This window comes from Protopterus annectens, chromosome 8.part0 (genome assembly GCF_019279795.1).
Source record: "Protopterus annectens isolate FY-2018-M chromosome 8.part0, PAN1.0, whole genome shotgun sequence".
Taxonomy (NCBI): domain Eukaryota; kingdom Metazoa; phylum Chordata; order Ceratodontiformes; family Protopteridae; genus Protopterus; species Protopterus annectens.
The window spans coordinates 1,380,772,261-1,380,791,221 of record NC_056741.1 but is presented as its reverse complement, the minus strand read 5'-3'; the positions used below and the strand labels follow the sequence as shown (position 1 = coordinate 1,380,791,221).

General features: G+C 42.9%; 1 protein-coding gene across 1 annotated transcript in view; it reads left to right on the top strand.

Annotated features, from left to right (window-relative positions):
* The window catches only part of SIDT2 (SID1 transmembrane family member 2), a 1,446,738-nt gene that overhangs the window by 922,570 nt on the left and 505,207 nt on the right, over positions 1 to 18,961 (top strand). Inside the window, exon 21 of the mRNA XM_044080965.1 lies at positions 10,775 to 10,841. Coding sequence (XP_043936900.1) covers positions 10,775 to 10,841 — 67 coding nt within the window. The remainder of the gene's footprint in view (positions 1 to 10,774; positions 10,842 to 18,961) is intronic.

Genomic DNA, 18,961 nt, shown 5'->3' with positions numbered 1-18,961 from the left:
TCTCAAGGCTGGCGAAAGCCCAGAGGATTGCCCGGTTCTTCTTTCTGATTCCTCTGCTGTAACCCTATTAGAGACCAGTATGGATCCGACTTCTCACACATCCTCAGAGACTTTACACGTCTCCTCTGGAAGCTGAGAGGGAGCCTCAGGTGATTATATCTGAAGGTCCGAGGAGGATAATGCAAATCCTAGTTTGGGAGGCGATTCCTTCTACTTTGGTCGAGTGTCAGCAAGGGTCTGAACCACCAGCAGACATCCCTCAAAAGAAAAACAAAAAACTGAAACATATTTCCCCTGGAGTTAAAATTCCCCAATGTAAATGGCAGGATTTTACTCAGGGGTTGTTCATTACTTTAACGTCCTTAAAGCCTTCTCAAGGAGTCTCTGTGCATGCTCCTCCCTGGTCATCTACTCCTCAAGATGCCCAGAGAGCAGAAGTCCTCTGAAGAGGATTGTGATTCTGGGGAAGAGTCTTTGACGTAGTCCTCTTAAATCCCTTCTCCTTTGGATTATGGATCAGAGGAGGAAGGTTCTGTTATTCCATATTCCTCTGTTAGAACTCTCCTTTGAGGACGCTCCTTGCATGATGGAATATTTCAAATGGGACTGTTCTCGGGTTTCTGATGTTCAAAAAAGGTATTACGAACTTGTCCAGATGGAGTTTACCAAACCCTCTGGTCTTCCTGCAGTCTTGGCTGTCCTCTTGGATACCTTTTCACCAGCTTCTGTTGACCCTGGTTCTCAGCCTCCAGCCCCCAATAAATCTGACAGATTTTTTAAAGGGTTTGATGATCATATGTTTTTGTACAAATGTCCTTCGGCTAATCCTTCTGTAGTGTTTCTCCTCTGACAAACCTTCTAAACTTTTGCCGTTTACTAAACTGCTTCCTTTGGATAAAGACAGTAGAGCCATGGAACATCTAGGCAAAAAGGTCTATACCGTTGCCACCCTGTCTTTTAGGACTATTAATTACCAGACTGATATAACCTGGTATGTTTTATCCCTTCTTTCTCAACCTTCTCAGGCAATTTCTGATCTCCCTGATTCATAAGGATTTCCATTCCTATTGTATCCCATGTCTAGGCCCAGACCACAACGTCACTGGTTGTCGGTTTTGTGCTAGGTTTAACAAGCGCACTATTAAACGTCGGTTTGATTTTGCCCGACATTATTTTGGCAGAAAATTCAATTACACCATGCCGTCGGAACTTCCGACGACCAGTATGCATAAAAAACGCAAAGACAAGGACAGGCATCCGAGGCCCAAAACTGACGACGAAGCCTCTTGAAGGTCAGTCGCCGGTTCTCCGGTTTTCAGCAAGGTGCCTTCGCAGCCCCTGACGACTGCTTCTGCAAAACCACAGGCTGCCTCCAACTCCCACATGGAGATGGCTGGGCCTTTGGACGCACTACTTCTTCAGCCTACTGAGACCCTACAGAGGGATCCGGAGTAGCTGAGCAACCCGCAGTTTCAGAGGGTGTCTTCAGACCTACTCAGTTAAGCATTAAACCCTCTGCTAAGTCTAAGCCGCCACTAAAAACAAAGAAACAAATACAGCATTCTCCAGGACAGGCCTCCATGCCTAAGAAACAAATGCTCAAATTGGCCAAAGACCTAATCACTCTGATCAGGAGTTCCCATCCCCCTCCTGCTAAAAGGCCTAGGCAGGATGCAGACTATGGCAAGGACAATTGACTCAATACTTTCAGTTGATGGCAACAAAGACCCAACTCCCTGCAAGAAAATTTCTGCAGGCCTTGGGTTACATGGCATCTTGCATACTACTAATTCCATATGCCAGACTGCATATGAGGAAACTACAGTGGTACCTAAAGAGTGTATGGTCTCAACACTGTCAAAGTTTGGAAACCGTTATACCACTAATTCCTTGCCTTCAACAGGAGTTTCGATGGTGGGCTCAAGCTTGTCACCTCAACAAGGGACAACCTTTTACTCAACCCACAGCCAGGTAAACACTGACAACAGATGCATCGGACTACGCCTGGGGAGCACACATGGCAGGAAAATGTATTCAGGGCAAGTGACCCACAGAACAAAGGCATCTTCACATCAATCAAAAAGAGATGCTAGCTGTACAAAAACCCTTATAGCTTTCAAGGACCTGCCGCATCCAGGGCAACTACTCCTAAAGACAGACAACACCGCAGTTATGTGGTACATAAACAAGCAAGGGGGCATTCACTCCTACCCCCTCTGCAGACAAGCCATGACCTTGTGGAACACAGCTCTAAACTATCAAGTTCATCTGCAAGCACAATTCCTGCTAGGATAGAAAAACACACTGGCAGACGACTTAAGCAGAAACATCGTAGATCCCCACGAATGGGAATTGAATCCACAAATATTCAGAATGATAACACAGAAATGGTGGAGCCCGGACATAGATCTGTTTGCATCCCCAATGAACTACCAGCTACAGAAGTTCTGCACAAGGAGTTACCATCCACAAGCATGGAAAGTGGATGCCTTCTCATTCAGCTGGAAAAACCTACAAGTATACGCTTTCCCACTACTACCTCTCCTTCCAAAGGTACTCATAAAAGCCAGACAAGAAGAGCCAAGGATGATCCTGATTGCACCAGATTGGCCACGACAGTACTGGTATCCAATCTTAAAGAACTTAGCAGAAGGACCACCCTGGATTTTGTCGCAAATCCCACATCTGCTGACTCAGCACAACAATCAGATACTCCACAGCCAGCTAAAGACCTTAAACCTAGCTGCATGGCAGATTCCTTAGTCAAGCAAGCAATGCCTCTCTCCAATGCTGTTATGAATGTCATTCTGGAGACCAGAAGGCCTAGTACCAGGAAAGCCTATTCGGATAAATGGAAGAGATTCTTTGCCTGGAACCAGGCTCACAGCCTTGACCCTCTTGTCCCAGACATTCCTCAGGTACTACAATATTTAACTGAGATGCTGGACAAAGGCCTCTCCTTTTCATCCATCAAGATCCACGCCTCTGCCATCTCTGCTCATTACAACACGGATCCACCAATTTTCTCTAATCCTTTGCTAAAACAGTACCTCAGAGGGGCTAAAAACATAAGACCGCCCCATAGAACACCTACTCCAACTTGGGACCTCAACTTTGTTTTGGAAAAATTAACTTTACCTCCTTTTGAGCCAGCTAACACAGCAGAATTAAAATATATCTCATAGAAAACTGCTCTGCTCCTGGCAATAACATCAGCACGAAGAGTTTCAGAATTACAGGCACTAATGGCAGTGGAACCTTTCCTCATTTTCCACCAGGACAGGGTGTCTTTAAGAACTAACCCTATGTTTATGCCAAAGGGGTGGTATCAAGTGTGGCTCTAAACCAAACTATTCACTTGCCAACTTTTTATCCAAAACCACAAAATAAAGGGGAGAGACTACTGCATTCTTTGGACATTCATAGGCAGTTATGCTTCTACTTGGACAAAACCAAAGCTTTCAGAAAATCTGAGCAATTATTGGTAGCATATGCTGCAGGAGCACAGGGAAAAGCCATTTCAAAACAGACTATTTCAAAATGGATAGGACATTGTATACGATTTTGCTATACTCACCATGGGAAACCTGTACCTAGCAGCATTAGATCTCACTCCACTAGGGCAACAGTCACTTCAACTGCCTATCTCAGAGGAGTACCTACCAAGGATATTTTGGAAGCAGCAACATGGAGTTCTGTGCATACCTTCACCAAGCATTACCATCTGCCTCTTTATTCTAAATCCAGAGCTGGCTTCGGCACTGCAGTGCTGCAGGGCCTAATAGCCACCCCTAATGCCTTATAGAACCAGCCTCCCTACCTTAGCTTTGTGATTCTACCCAAGTGTAATGACTGCAACAGTGTAACACGATGAACATAGTACAGTTTTGTACCTACCATAAATGTGGATGTTTGAGTGTTGACACTGCTGCAGTCCAGGTTACCCTCCCTCCTTCCCCTCTTACTTGCTGGTATATACCTAGGTCTTCTACCCTTTACTACCTATGGGGAGTATTTGCTGGTAACTGAAAGTTGTTGCTTGCTTTTCTTATGTATGTTTTATTAGCAATTTAGACTGCCTACCTATTTGGGGGCACCTGACATCTGGGGCAAGAAAAACTGAAGAAAATGGCGTCAGCTGCATCTTTTATACCCCTGTCGCACTGACGTCAGGGAGGAGGCGACAGCAACCGATGCCAGACCAAGACTTTGGAACTCAGGCCGACTAGGGAACCGCGCCTGACGGCAGGATAACCCAAGTGTAATGATTGCAGCAGTGTCAACACTCGAACATCTACATTTATGGTAGGTACAAAACAGTACTTTTCCACTATTCTTATGTTGCCTGTAGTCAGGCTCCATATGAGGAAACTACATTGATTCCTCAAATCATTGTGGCTTCAGCACTGTCATCCACTGGATTTCCTAGTTCCCTTCCTTCCATGTCTTAAACTCACGTTTCAGTGATGGATTCATCAGTTTCCTCTCATTCCAGGACTTCCTTCCAACCTTCAGTCCCATTTCAGGAATTTTTTTTGAATGCCTCAGACATGGGGTGGGGAGCCTCCTTTGGTTCCCTCAAGGTCCAGTTTTTCTGGCCTCCCCATCAGAGGTCAGATCACATCAACATCAAGGAGATGAGAACTCTCCTTTTAGCTCTTCAGGCTTTTCATTTCCTGTTTGTTTCATTCTCCTCAAAGTTTTCACAGACAGTACCACAGTGATGTGGTGCATCAACAAGCGGCGGGGGGGGGGGCACAGTCCAACCTTCTTTGCAGACACACTGTTCACATCTGAGATTGAGCTGTCCAGTATCAAGTGACTCTTCAGATGGTTTACATTCCTTCAGAGCAGAATATGGTGGCATACTCTGTGAGCAGGTCCAGTACACAGGCTCAAAATTGGATGCTTAATGGAGATGTGTTCTGGACGTTGTCCATTGGTGGGGTATTCCATGGGTAGATTCTTTTGCCTCCATTCTGACCAGATACATTTTTTGTGCCTGAGTCCCAAGCCCTCTGGCTTGAAATGTGGATGTCTTATCTTTTCCTTGGAAGGGGATGTTTCTCTCCTCCTTCCCTCCCCTTCCCCTGATTCCGAGGGTCCTGCCCAAGATCAAGCGAGACTCACCCAAAATCTTGCTGGTGACTCCCCTTTGGCCCAGACAGCATTGGTTCCCCCTTCTTCTTCACATAGCCAGGGGCAATCACTACAAGTTACTTCACTGGGTGGACCTTCTCACACAAGGCAAGGCATCTGTTATCCTTCCTCACTTGTCCACTCATCAATTGACGCTGTGGGTGATAGGGTTTTGCTCCCTTTTAGGCAACTCTTTTCTGAAGATGTGCTTAGGGTTGTGCAGAAGGCCAGGAAACCCACTACCAGGAGATCTTATTTGTCCAAATGGAAGAGATTTTGTCTGGTGCCTTTCTCGAAACCAGTATCCCTTTCCAGAGGTGTGATCCCTCTAGTTCTCTTATTTGTGTGAATTGCTCCATGCTGGGTTGGCATATTTTTCAGTTAAAGTTCATTTCTCAGCTGTTTCTGCTTGTCTTCCCTTGACTCTTCCTCTAGCCTCTAGGGTTGAGGTCAAACAATTTCTTAAAGGCATTCTTCATATCAGGCCTCCCAGGAAGCCTATTCCACCTTCCTGGGACCTCAGTTTTTTGCTTTAAAATTTGACTCCGGCTATTCAGCCTGCAGCTTTAGCTTCCTTGCAACATTGTACTTGGAAGACTGTTCTTCTTTTGGCCTTTACTTCACCTAAGAGAATATCAGAATTCCAGTCTTTTATGGCTTTTCCTCCTTATTTTTTCACAGGGACATGTGTCTCTTCGTAATTATCCTTTTTTTATGCCCAAGGTGGTTGATGAATTGTCTCTTAATCAGCCTATTATTTTTCCCTCCTTTTTTCCTTCTCACCAGTCTATTAGTGAGAAGGTTCATCACACCTTGGATTTGCACAGACAGCTCAGATGTTATATTTGGATAAGACTAAAACCATTTGCAGGTCTGAGCAAATTATTTCCTTTGATTCCAGGTCTTTGGGTTTTGCAGTTTCTAATCAAACCATATCCTGCTGGGTCTGCTTCTTTGTTAATCCTTTCATGGTAAATGTCTTTCTGCCTCTGTAAAGGCTCACTCTACTAGAGCTGTTGCTTCCACTGGTGCGTTTTTAAAGGACTGGATACCAATTCCATCCATGAGGCTGCTACTTGGACTTCTGTCCATAACTTCATTAAAGATTACAAGATGGTTGTTTTCAGGGCAAGAGCTGGCTTTGCTAGAGCTATCCTGCATGGGTTTCAAGAGGGCTTTTCTGTGCCTCCTTCTTCCCAAGTGTCCTCTTGAGCTTTTATACTGTACCTTATGTAAAGCATACTGCAACAGTTATATGAAAGGACATAGTACAGTTGTACAAAATCTTACCTTAACAGTAGATGTCCTTCTCTCCAGTGTTGCAGTATTCACTCCCTCCCTCCTCCTCCTCCTGCTTTGCCCTATTCCTTCTGCGTTACTGGCCAGGAATTCTTTTATTTTTTTTTTTCTTCTTCTGAATGCACATATTCATCCTAGTCCCTAAGGCCAATTGTTCCTCTTGAGGCTTTTCATTTATGAGGTATATACATCCATACATCTACTTTATGCCCTATACCTTGTTGGGGGGGGGGGGGAGGATACATGTGATGTACAACGTCTATAAATTCCAAAGGCTTTGACATACTGGCTGGACATTGGACTACCCTTGACAGGAGATGTCATATGTAAAGAATACTGCAGCAGTGAAGAGAAGGACATCTACTCTTATGGATAGGTTTTACACAACTGTACTTTCATGACTATTTGGCTTTTATGCCATTATTATTGATAGCTGAAATGCATAATTAGCTGTATGGAGTCCTTGGAGGTGACATAAGTGTTTATTGCTAGTTTAAATTTTTGCCAGTATGGGTCATTTTGTGCAATCATTGACAGTAGCTGGGCTGTTTGTTTGGTATTGTAGTGCCTTTCCCTGCACCTTTGTTATTAGTAAATGGATTGTGTGCTTTGATTTGCATCTCCTAGATAGCATTTATATCTTCAGTGGATGGAAGCTCAAAGTTAACCATATGAGTTGACAAGTGTGAAACTTTTGATGATAGGTAGACTGTGTGATTAATAGTTTAGAACATTAGGAACTTTTATTGTTGAAGATGCCCTTCTGAATTTGGAAATGTGGTCCTTTGATGGCACTTTTTCATTATTAGATGGCCTTGCAGCTGATTTTTGGGACCTTTGTGCTTTGTAGCACATTTATATTTATCTATATGTGTACAGATATGTATATTTATGTGAATATCTTTATGTATATTTAGATTTAGATATATAAATGTATATTTTAGTAGGGGATCTTTCACATCACCATTGTTATACAGATGGAAAAGATACTTAAGTTAATTTTTCATAAATTCAGATGTTTTCCACATTTGTTTTCTTATATATAAGGCAGAAGGAAGAATGTAAGGAGAGTGCTATTTTTTTATTTTACTGTCATTTAGCCCCATCTTGAAAAACGTGAATGCTAGACCATGAAAAGGTGGACTGGCATAATAGGAGACCAGAACAACAACATAAAGGTTTTTATTTATTCATGTCTGTTTACTGGGAAAGGCTGACTGGGAGTGAAAATAACTAATTTTTCAATGGAAGCCTGGGGAGAAAAACTCCAAAGAACGTTAATTAAAAATACATATAGAAAAAAAGAATGTCAGAAAGAATAGTTAATATGATGCACTTAATAGGAACAGTACCTAAAAATACAAGTTGAAAAAATACATTTAGTTTAAAGTTGTAAAATTCATCTGTTAAAAGGATTGTGCTATGATCAAAAGGAAAGAAAGAGTCGAAAGAGAAACACAGAGGGAGAGAGAAAGGGAGAAAAGACATTTAAGAATGAAATAATGAATTAAAGCTCAGATGTACAGCAGCAAGAGAGAAAGTTGAAAGGAGTAGGGAGGTGTTGTAATGTTAAAATGTCAACAGCAGCTGGTATTAGTTCTACAGTCAAATAGAGCTTATAGTAGATATGTAGTAACTAATAGAAAGATTTGAGTGTGCGTTTGGCATAATGGTTAAGGTCTTCCCTCAAAAGATACAAGGTACAGGGATTGATATAGATCTTGGGTTATTGGCTTGTCTAAAATGGCCCTTCGGGGTAGTTATCCTAATATTCAGCTATGAATGATAGGAACCATTGAGTGTATGTATACAAATTTACTTGAAGATTTAGCCACTTGCCATTCTGTGACTGACACAGTACAGATGATTCAAGAGTGCTTCATTCTCTGTGTGTGTCTGTGGTTCTTTATGACAAACCTTGCTAGTTTTATGAAGACCGCTTTTATCTCACAATTTTTTCAACAAGTGGAATAGGTCACGGATTTTTTTCATTGTACCCATTTATGCAGCGTCATTTGCCTGTTACCCTTATATAGCAGAATTGTTAATTGTAGACATTCACTAGTTGTAATCTAGTATTGACACACGTTTCATTTTTCCCAGGGAGAAGTATTAACTACAAAGTGCTCTGTGTCTCCTTTCCAGAGTAGACCTGACTGTAGTTCATTCTTGAACCTTGATCCCCAATGATGCAGGTGGAAGTAGAGCCTTTGTCACAACAGTTTGTCGATGAGATGTTATGCACTTGCAGAATTATTAGTAATGTGTCACAGCACTGGCTAACAGTAGACAGTAGTCTGCATTGTTGTATTAAACAAAAAGAGATAGCTGGCCTTCTAAATTTAGCCAGCCCACATCTTGTACAGTCTGCAGGCTGACTGAGATTCCTTTTGTAAGCTTTCCTCTGTTGTTTGTGTTGTTCCAGTGTGCTACTTCTGACTGTAGACTCTGAAAATCGTGCACACACAACATACACATGGAAGGCAGCAAACTGGGAGGGATTTGAGGAGCAGTAAAGAAAGGAGGAAGTAATGAAACCTTATTTGCATAGCCATGGGCCATCCACTGACTCCATCTCTATAGACAGCAGCCTGACTTAGTCCATCATGGCTTTTCGTAGCTTTACAATTACAGTTACAAGAAGGCCACATTCTAAAAATAAGAACCCCCGCCATCCTAGTTCTGAGAGAGTCATCCTGTACTCTTACTGGAAGATAAACACTTTCTTATTGGAAGAGTAGCTGTCTTGCGTACAGTGTGGATGTGTCACTGGAGATGAGGAGGATGTGTGGACCAGTACCTGGATTTGGGGAGTGGTGCTGGAGTGCTGTCACTAAGCAAGTGATTCCAGTTTGGTGAAAATCACTAGTTAACTGAAAAAGTAAGTAAAGACTTAACCAGTTACACTAACTGAAGGCTAGCAGGAATGTTTTCCAGTTGTTCGAATACCCTTGTTTGGGACCGTATATGAAAAAATATTGCATCCCAGTTAGCAGTCAGTTTAATCATCTTGTGTTTACTGTACCATATTTTATATGAGAGTCCTTTTCTTTTCAGCTAGTTAGAACACAGACTTCCAATAGAGCATTGGCTTTAAAGTTCAAACAGTGGAAGTATATTGAGGTATTTTGTAATACAATTCTGTTGGACTCCTTTGTTCTAAAGGTGATTTTTTTTTTTAATTTGTAGATTGTTACAGTATTGGTCAGTGAGATGATGTATCTTAAATGTTCTCATCATATACTAGCAGTAATAAACAGTACTGTACAGTGAAGTATATTTGCACTAAGTTTATTTTGAAGGCTGTTGAAAACTTTAGCATAGTTTTTGTATTTAGTAACCTTTAAGAAGCTGGCTATTGATTGCTTTGTATACTTTGTTACTGCTGAAGCTTTGGTTTACTTGGTCAGCGTAACAACTCTGATGAACTGGTTAACATTTTGGAGCTATACTTTTTTGTTCTCTGGACTTATCACAGTATAAATGGTCTCTCTCTTCCTGGCTTGATATGATTTATGCTGTGTTGCAGTGCACCTGGCCGGTTTTGTATTTTTTATTTAATCCCTTGTAGCTTGTATCTTTTTGATGCCACAGCATTGCACCGTTTCCTTCTACCTGTCATTTATTTGTGTTTTTATTTTTATTTTGAATTTGTTAACCGGAGTAGAGCACTGATCCCATTTAAGCAAATTCAGTCTCAGATTCGGAAGATTTCATTTTGCTTAGTTTGTAATGTTTGGATTGCACAGGACTTTTGTTTATTTCTGTAAAATTGTTTATTTTCACATTGATAAAATTTGAGTGTTTGCATTAATTTTTCTCAATGTTAATAATTTTAATGGTCACCTGATAAGTTTTTCATTAGGTTTGAAATTTTTAGCATCAAGCTTGGTGTGTTTCAAAGTACATTTTTTCTGCTGTTTGAATCTTTTACCCTTTTTATTTCTCATGCTTCATAAGTTACTGTTTAAAGTATTCGGATGTCTGTAAATTAAGTTGTGTTTTTAAACAATCCAGAGCTTGTCATTAATCATTAATTTTGTTTTGTGTAGTTTATTTTAGGAACTGCTCTCAAGTGTAGTGAATTCATTAATCATTTTAATTTTTCTTGTTACTATGTTGTTCCTTTGAAGCATTCTGAAATTATGTAATGTTTTGACAAAGCTCTGTAATTAAAAAAAAAACAGTTGAGAGTTTACCCAAAAATACAGTGGGTACTTTAGGTTAGCAGGCTTTCCTGACAAAGTTAAGCAAAGGAACAAATGAAGGAATGAATGATCTGATTATGTAATGTTTGTATAATTTTTGTTAGTAAACTTATGTTCTTGTGTTACAGGAACATTTCAACCATTGCAGTTTTCTATGCATTACCAGTCGTACAGTTAGTGATCACATATCAGACGGTAAGAAGTTACTTGAACTCTTCTCTAGTGTAACTGATATTTACTAATATTTTTTTTATGGCTAGTGTTCTTTCTTAATGATATTTGTTTATTAATAGTAGCCCTTCATACCCTGCTTATGGTATTTCTACAGCATTGATCTTCACATGACTTGGTTTTCATGGCTTTTGTCTTTCTACTTACTGTTCATGGCTGATATCCTCTAAAGAAGCTCTATCATTTCTAAATCTTTTACGGATACATTTGCCTGCCCCATTCAATGACTTTTATTCTTTGAATGTCCTCATCATGCCTCACCTTAATTATGGTACACTAATCGTTACTTTGCAACTCCCCTACCAAGTGCTGTATTCCAGTTATTAAAATGTGTCCTTGCTGTTTACTTTGCCTGGCTTTTGAAATGTCTGTGTCTCTGTCCTGTCCCCAGTACATCCTTTAGTAAGTGCATGTATCTGATGTCCGTCTTCATCCGATTCAACATTTTGGTTGTCGGGTTCAAAATTGGTGCCTTTTTGTAAAGCTGTTGATCTGAGGCTCTGCATCCTTCCCTACTCATAGTTCCCTCCTCTCCACTAAACTACCTCAGATCTTGTTTGCTGCCTGAACTTTCAGATGTGTGTTCTAAGAGCTGTATATCTTCATGAATCTTCATGATAAGTGAAAGTCTCTTTCATCATTTTTGCTAGAATTGTTTTCCTTTGTAACCCTTTTTATAGCTTTAGTGTGAAGATTATAGGTGTGCTGTGTTCGTTTTTAGGTACAACTTAAAATAGTTATTTGTAAGTTCTGGTTACTTTTTACTGTTAAGATTATAAGAATCTTTGTACGTTGTTAGAATTAAAATATAGTTCTGTAGGAGTGGTTTACAGATATATAGTTACGTAGATACTTAGAGCAATTTTCATGTAGCTCTTAATAATTATTTTTTTTTTAGTTCTGCTTATTGTTGGTGTGGTTTGATATTCTGATTTCAGGAAACCCCCAAGGTTTTAAAAAGTGCAAAGCCTGTGGAGACAAAATTCCACATTAAGACCAATGTGTCTATTGTTCAGATTCTGCCCACTTAGAGGCAGATTGTGACATTTGTGCTTCCTTTGAGACTAGAGCCATTCAAGGCTCGAAGGAAAAACTTATTCTAAAAGGCCTCCTACAGGATCTCTATTCTCGTAACTTACTATGTCTAGTACTTCTAGACCAGTCACAGCTTCAGCTTTCCTTGGTGGTAGAATGGAAAAAAAGAGAGTGAGAAGTCTAAAGAAAAAACACAAGAGAGAATGAGAGATCTGAAGAAAAAGGCCCTGAGAACTCCAGGAAAAGTACTCTGGATCCATCAGATCCTTCGGTCCAGCACCAGAGACTGTGAGGAAATCAGATCCAGCAGCCACTCAGATCCAATCTCCCTCACCTCAGCCTAGATTCTGCCTGGAGCCAGTGAGTTCTAGGCTCCATTCACCCATATTACAAGAGAGACAGTAGTCCAGAACTCCATTGGTAGCATCGTAAGTGAGGTTGGCCTAGTCCACCAGAAGCCTTACCAAGATGGACATTGATTGTATGATGAGATTCCTGAGGACACAAATTCAGATCCCCACAGGTCTGAACCCACCTGGTACCCATTAGTTGAAACTGACAGCCTGACAAACTTTGACTTAGACAAAATCCCTTACTCTATTGACTCCCAAGTCTCTGAGCCAAAGCATTGGTGCCAGGGTCCCAGCTGTAGAGTCGACTCCCAAAGTTTTCAGAGCCATCTGTACCTCTCGGGACTTACCATTCTTGATAGCTCTAGTTCACAGTCATCCTCGGGGCTGACCCTGATTGGGCCTGGGATGTTCCCTGCATCCTCTGATAGCTAGGACATTCTTTTGGCTCCAGTCACAGTATCAGTCTTTGAGTCTTTTGAACTGGTCTTGCAAGACCAAGGAGTTAGGTGCTGCCTTCAATCTCAGATCCGTCCATACTCCCAATGGATCCTGTGACTTAACTCCTCTCATTCAGATCAGCAGGGACAGTCAGTACCTTTAGGCCTAGAGGATGCTTGCCAGTCAAGTTCCCAGTCTGATTCAAACCTGTTTCCTGAGAGTCTGCTTAGACAAGGTTCTAGAAAACAAACTTGTAAATGGAAACTGTCTGACTCTTCCCCAGAGTCTGTTATAGAAGAGACAGATATGGATCAAGGTGAAGGATTCCCTAGATCCCCTCCAGAAGATGTCACCTTTGGTGATGTTCTGGAATTGATGAAACAGTGATGGACTTGGTCCACTGAAACTCCTTCACCAGCCAAATCTGTGTTCCTCGAAGCTTTTTGTTGTGGTTTATCTGCATCCTAGGAGGTGCCACCTGTTGATGCTCTTATAGATGTTATGGAGCAGCAGGCATGGAAAGACCCTGATGTAGTGGAACTTCTTCTTAAAAAGCCAGGTAGGATTTTAGTAGTTCCAAAGGACAGGAAACACTGGAGTAAAGGTACATCAGTAGATGCCTTGGTAGCAGCAGCGGCCACAAAAAAGGAACTGTCTAAGGAGAGTTCCTCTTTTCATCCCTCTAACAGAGTTAAGAATGCTTGACAGATTTGGGAAGTGGGCATATGCTTCAGTGACCTCTGCACTTAGAGTGCTGAACTACTTGTACATATGACCCGTTTTAAGAAGGACCTGACCGAGGAGCTTACTAAGTCCCTTGTGGTTAACTTACAATGAATGTTCAAAAAATAGTGGCGTCCCAGTTGTCTACTGTGCAATCCAATTCTAATGTGGCCATGCATCTGTTCTCCAATGAAGCTGATGGTACAGCCAGAGCATCAGACATTGGCAGGCCTGGATGCGTCACCCTGATTTCATGAAAAGCTTTAAGATGTTATTTATTAATGCCCCATTCAATAGTTCCACTCTTTTCAGACCAGAAGTTAAAGACTCTTACGAAGAGTGAATAAGACTGTAAAACCCTGTCTGCTGTTGGAATCTGCTTCTGCACCCTACAGAGAGCCTTTTCTAGGAACCAAAGTAGCAGCAAAAAGATGCAGTTCAGAAGAATTATAGTGTCATCACCAAGACACTGCTGGAGATGCCCCCTGCAGGCAGTTTGGGGTGGAGGTTGTGCACTTATCCTTCCACCCCCAAACTTGGCAAGGTATATGTTGTCCTATTCATATGCTGCTGTATCCATAACATGAGGGAGTCTGCCTCTGGTTGACTTGTATGTCCGGCCATTTTACAAAAGTTAGCTGATGCTGTGAAGGTACGTGCAACGGCCCACATCACTCAGCGTACGTCTGTATAAAGTGGACGTCAGCATGCACTTACCTCAGAACTTTTCTGTTGTCTGTGTGACTGCCAGTTCCGGTCATTGCTCGCTTGGAGAAGTGACTTGATGCTTGTCCATGTTCAGATAAGTACCCCATAGGGGTTTTTAGTTACCTTTTTGCTACTGTGTTGTGGTTTAATGTCAGGTAGAAAGGGCAAGTGTTGGTGTGAAAGGCAGATTCCACATAAAGACTCGCACAAGCTCTGCCTGTTCTGTCTAGACCAAGATCACAACCACGCCACTTGTGAAATCTGTCAAGCTTTTGTTCCCAAAACTCTTAGGACCCTTTTTACCATGTTAAAATTGTATCTGGAGAATCAGCGCTTGCAACACTTGGCCAAAGACATGGACCCGACATCAGGAATCTTGGAAGAGCCACCTGCAAAAAAGGCCAAGAAATCTCATCCTGATTCTATGGCTGCACCCTGTAGTCCGACCGCACCTCTCGGGGCTGGTGAAGGCCCAGAGTTCGAGTTGGAATCCGCTGCCCTTCCACTGAAGGGTACCCAGGAGAAAACCATCAAAGAAGCCGCTATCACATCTCAGAGGGAGTTGCAGACGTCCAACTTGGCCGCCGGGGTGGTGGGGAGGGAACAAGGCTTATTTTTGAGGGTCCATGTGGGGTTTCCCAAATCGGCCGCCAAGACGTTTTCTCTGATGATGTGGAGTGCCAAACCGATGTTCGGCCTTCCTTTCCTGCATCGTTTAACAGACATGCCTTTGTCGGATACTCCCAAAAAAGAAGAAGCAAAAATCAACACACATTGCTCCTTCTCCAACCGTCTGTACCGTCTGACCCAGGTGCCTGACTGGTAGGCCTTTACTCCGGGCATACTTAATGCCTTCCTTGCATTACACCAAGCCTTTGCCCCTGCACAGGCCCCTTCACTCTCTACTTCTAAGGGCAACGTTTTAGCTATTTCCTCTGAAGAAGAGGATTCTTCAGGGGATGAATGCCTAACTTACACATCCCAGATTGCCTCCCCTCTGGGGTATGCTTCTTCAGAGGAGGAGTCAAATGGAATGGATCCCCAGGGGAAGACCTTACCTTTGGGGAAACAATAGTGAAAATGAAGGACTTCTTTAAGTGGGACTGCAGTCAGGCTACTGAGACTCAAAAGAGGTTTTATGACCTCATCTTACAAATGGGAGTCCCCTAATCTGTTTGCAGTTCCTCCTGTGCATCCTGCATTCATGGATGACTTCCTGGCTGCCTCTGCAGCCCCATAGTCACAACCCCCTGCACCTAAATGCCCAGACAGATTTTATAAAGTCCCTGAAGATGCAAGATTTCTGTTCAAGGCCCCTTCTGCAGACCCATCCATGATTTCTGTGGCTGCAGATAAAACTTCTAAACTTCTTCCCTCCACTTCCCTCCTTCCCTCAGATAAGGAAAGAAGAATAATGGAAAGACTGAGCAAAAAAGTATATACCTCTGCCACTTTAGCTGTGAGAGCCATTAACTACCAAACTCATATGGCCAAAAATGTTCCCTGGCCCTTTTTACTGATGCTGTTAAACAATTGGGTGACCTTCCTGATTTCTCTTTTAAAGCTAAGGTCTCTAGTCTGTTAAATTCCTGCAGTCAAGTAACTATACCCTCCATTAAGTGTAGTTATAATGCATTGGAGGCTTCATCAAGGGCTGTAACCTCAGGTTCTGTCATCAGGAGATATTCCTGGCTTAGGCTGCAGTCTCTGCCTAATGACATTAAGTCAAAACTCATGGATGCTCTCTTGGACAAACAAGGCTTTGGTTCAGCAGCTGCTAAACTCCTTAAGGCACTTCAGGTGAAGGGCAAAGAGCTCCAGGACCTCAGGCATGTATTTTTCTCCCTGTTTCCTTGCTGCCAGAGGAACTGTCCAGCTAAAGCTAACTTTGTGAGAAGGCCTTCCAGACACATGCCACCCAAAGGGCAAAAAGATCCTCAGAAGCAGACCCTCTTCAGGTCCTCTCCCTCTACAGTTCAAAAACAGCCTTTTCAGGCCAAGCCTGGTAGTCTGTGACTACCAGGCCTTAAGCCCAGATCCCCACTCTCCATGCACCTCTCCCTGTCCTTCCCTGCTTGGAAACAGGTTACCCAGGACTCGTGGGTCCTGAAATTATAAAAATAGATTATTTCATGGTGTGGGAAACCAGACCTACTTTCAGAGGCATTCCTCAAACCCCTCGAGACCAAATGGCTTCTTTTCCCCCAGTTCTGTAGGCTCTTCTCTGTTAAGACGCAATTCAAGAGGTACCTCCACATTCAAGAGGAAAAGGATTCTACTCCTGGATGTTCCTGGTCCCCAGGAAAGAAGGTCCCTGGAGACCTGTCTTGGATTTGTCCCATGTAATCACATTTCTCAAGGTCCCCTCCTTTCAGATGCTAACCCTTCCAACTCTCCTTCCCCCTTATCCTTCCTCAGGCCTTCATGGTGTCCTTAGATGTAAAGGATGCCTACTTGCATATTCCATTCCATCCTCTTTTCAGGAAATTCCTTCATTTCTCAGTGAGTTCTGCACATTTTCAAGTTCTGTGCTTTGCCATTTGGCCTCTCTATGGCCCAAAGAGTGTTCACAAAGTGCCTAGCCCCAGTTATTGCCTTGCAAGAACGCAAGGGATCCCACTATCCCCTTTCTGGACGATATCCTCATCTAGGCATTGTCCCCACAGTTGGTTGAACAACATCTAGACTTCACCATCTCCCTTTGAGTCTCCTGGGGCTCACCATAAACCTTCACAAATCCTTCCTGACACCCTCTCAGGATCATGTGTTCTTAGGATGTAGGATTTTAACAGGACAATTGATGGTTTGTCTCCCTCCAGACAAGATTCTGTCCCTCGCATCCTATTTCCAGGAGATTCTCCCTCTCAAAGCCCTGTCAGCCAGGGAGTTTCTGAGGCTCATGGGATTCATGGCCTCCATCATTCCTATGTTACCCTTAGCAAGGGGAAATTCCAATGGTACTTAGTCTGGAAACAACACCTGCACCCTCTGGACTTTATGGTACCCCTGCTTCCTTACCTTTCCATGGAAGTAAATTGGTGGGTTGCCCAGATCTCTGCCAATCTAGGTCTTCCCCTGCAATCCCTTCCCCCCAACCATGATCTGTACACAGATGCTTCAGACTCCGGTTGGGTTGCAACCTTAGGAGAATGGAGAGTGAGAGACACTTGGTCCCTAGGTCAACAGAGGGAACACATCAATATCAAGGAGATGAGAGCCTTGATATTGGCCCTTCAAATCTTCAAGGATCGGATTTTTCCAGGTGTGTGAGATGGTACACTGACAATACCACCGTGCTGTGGTACATCAACAAACATGGGGGAATGAAGTCCTACCTCTTATGCAGACTGGCTCTACAGATGTGGGAAAGCGCCCAACGTGAGACATGTAAACCTCCTAGCTGCCGTATGCATACCTTCTGCAGAAAATGCTCTAAGCAGGACCATGACTCAATCCCACAAATGGAAGCTAAACAGGGATGTGTTCCTGGACCTGGTCCATCAGTGGAGTATAACTGAGTTAGAACTTTTTGCCTCCCCCATAAACAGACAACTCGCAGCCTTCTGCACCAGGATACCATCTCCCAGGGCATGGTTGGTGGCTGCTCTTTCCTTCTCTTGGAAGGAGATATTCACTTATGTATTCCCCCCTCCCTCTCTCACAAAATGTTCTGCTGAAATTTCAGAGAGAACAACCTCATAGCTTGTTGGTGACCCCCTTTTGGCCAAGGTAGCATTGGTTCCCTGTATTACATCATCTAGCTAAGGGCAATCACCACACATTACCTCACCTGATGGACCTGCTCACACAGGAGAAGGGAACTCTCCTACACCCCCAAATATTCACCCTGAACCTGACACTGTGGGTGATGGGGCATTGATTCCCTTCAGGGACCTTTACTCCGAGGACATGCTTCAGCTTCTGCAGGAGGCCAGAAAGCTCACTAACAGAAAATCCTGTGTATCCAAGTGGAAAAGGTTTTCTTTTTGGTGTCTAAAACAAAATATCCAACCACTGACTGTAGAACCTCCAGTGGTTTTGTCTTACCTCTGTGAACTGATGAACTCTGGCTCGTCATACTCTTCAATTAAAGCACACCTGTCTGCCATCTCAGCATGTCTACCTCTCACACACACACACCCCCCCCCCAGCTTCCAGGCAGGGCCATTCTTCATGGCCTTGTGGAAAATGTCTCTGTTCCTCCACCCAATTCTTAATAGCATGACATTTTTCACTCTCCCTCATGTTATGGATACAGCAGAATATGAACAGAAGAACATAGTAGAGTTGTGTAAAATCTTATCATAACCTTAGATGTCCTTCTCTTCTATATGCTGCTGTATAGTTTTCCACCCTGCCTTCCCCCTGATGCTTGCTTGACTCCTGAGTACTCACTCCATAGTCGCTGGTTTCTGGCGGCATCCATTTCTGAGGTAGGTGCGTGCTGACGTCCGCTTTATACCTGATGTCCGTTTATGGCCAACATATGCTGAGTGATGTGGGCTGTCGCACGTACCTTCACAGTAGCATCTACATTTTGTAAAATGGCCGGACGTACGAGTCAACTAGGGGCAGACTCCCTCATGTTATGAATACAGCAGCATATAGAAGAGAAGGACATCTACCGTTATGGTAAGATTTTACACAACTATACTTTCATTGGCTTGCTGGGTATTAAGCGTAATCACCAGAGGCTATCCCATTCCCTTTTCTTATCCTCCTGAGAGGAAGCTAAAGCTTCCTGATGTTCCACCCAGTCAGCTGGAATCTGAAACAATAGAGGTTTTTAATTGGTAGGAAAAAGTCATACAGCAGGTCCCCAGAGAC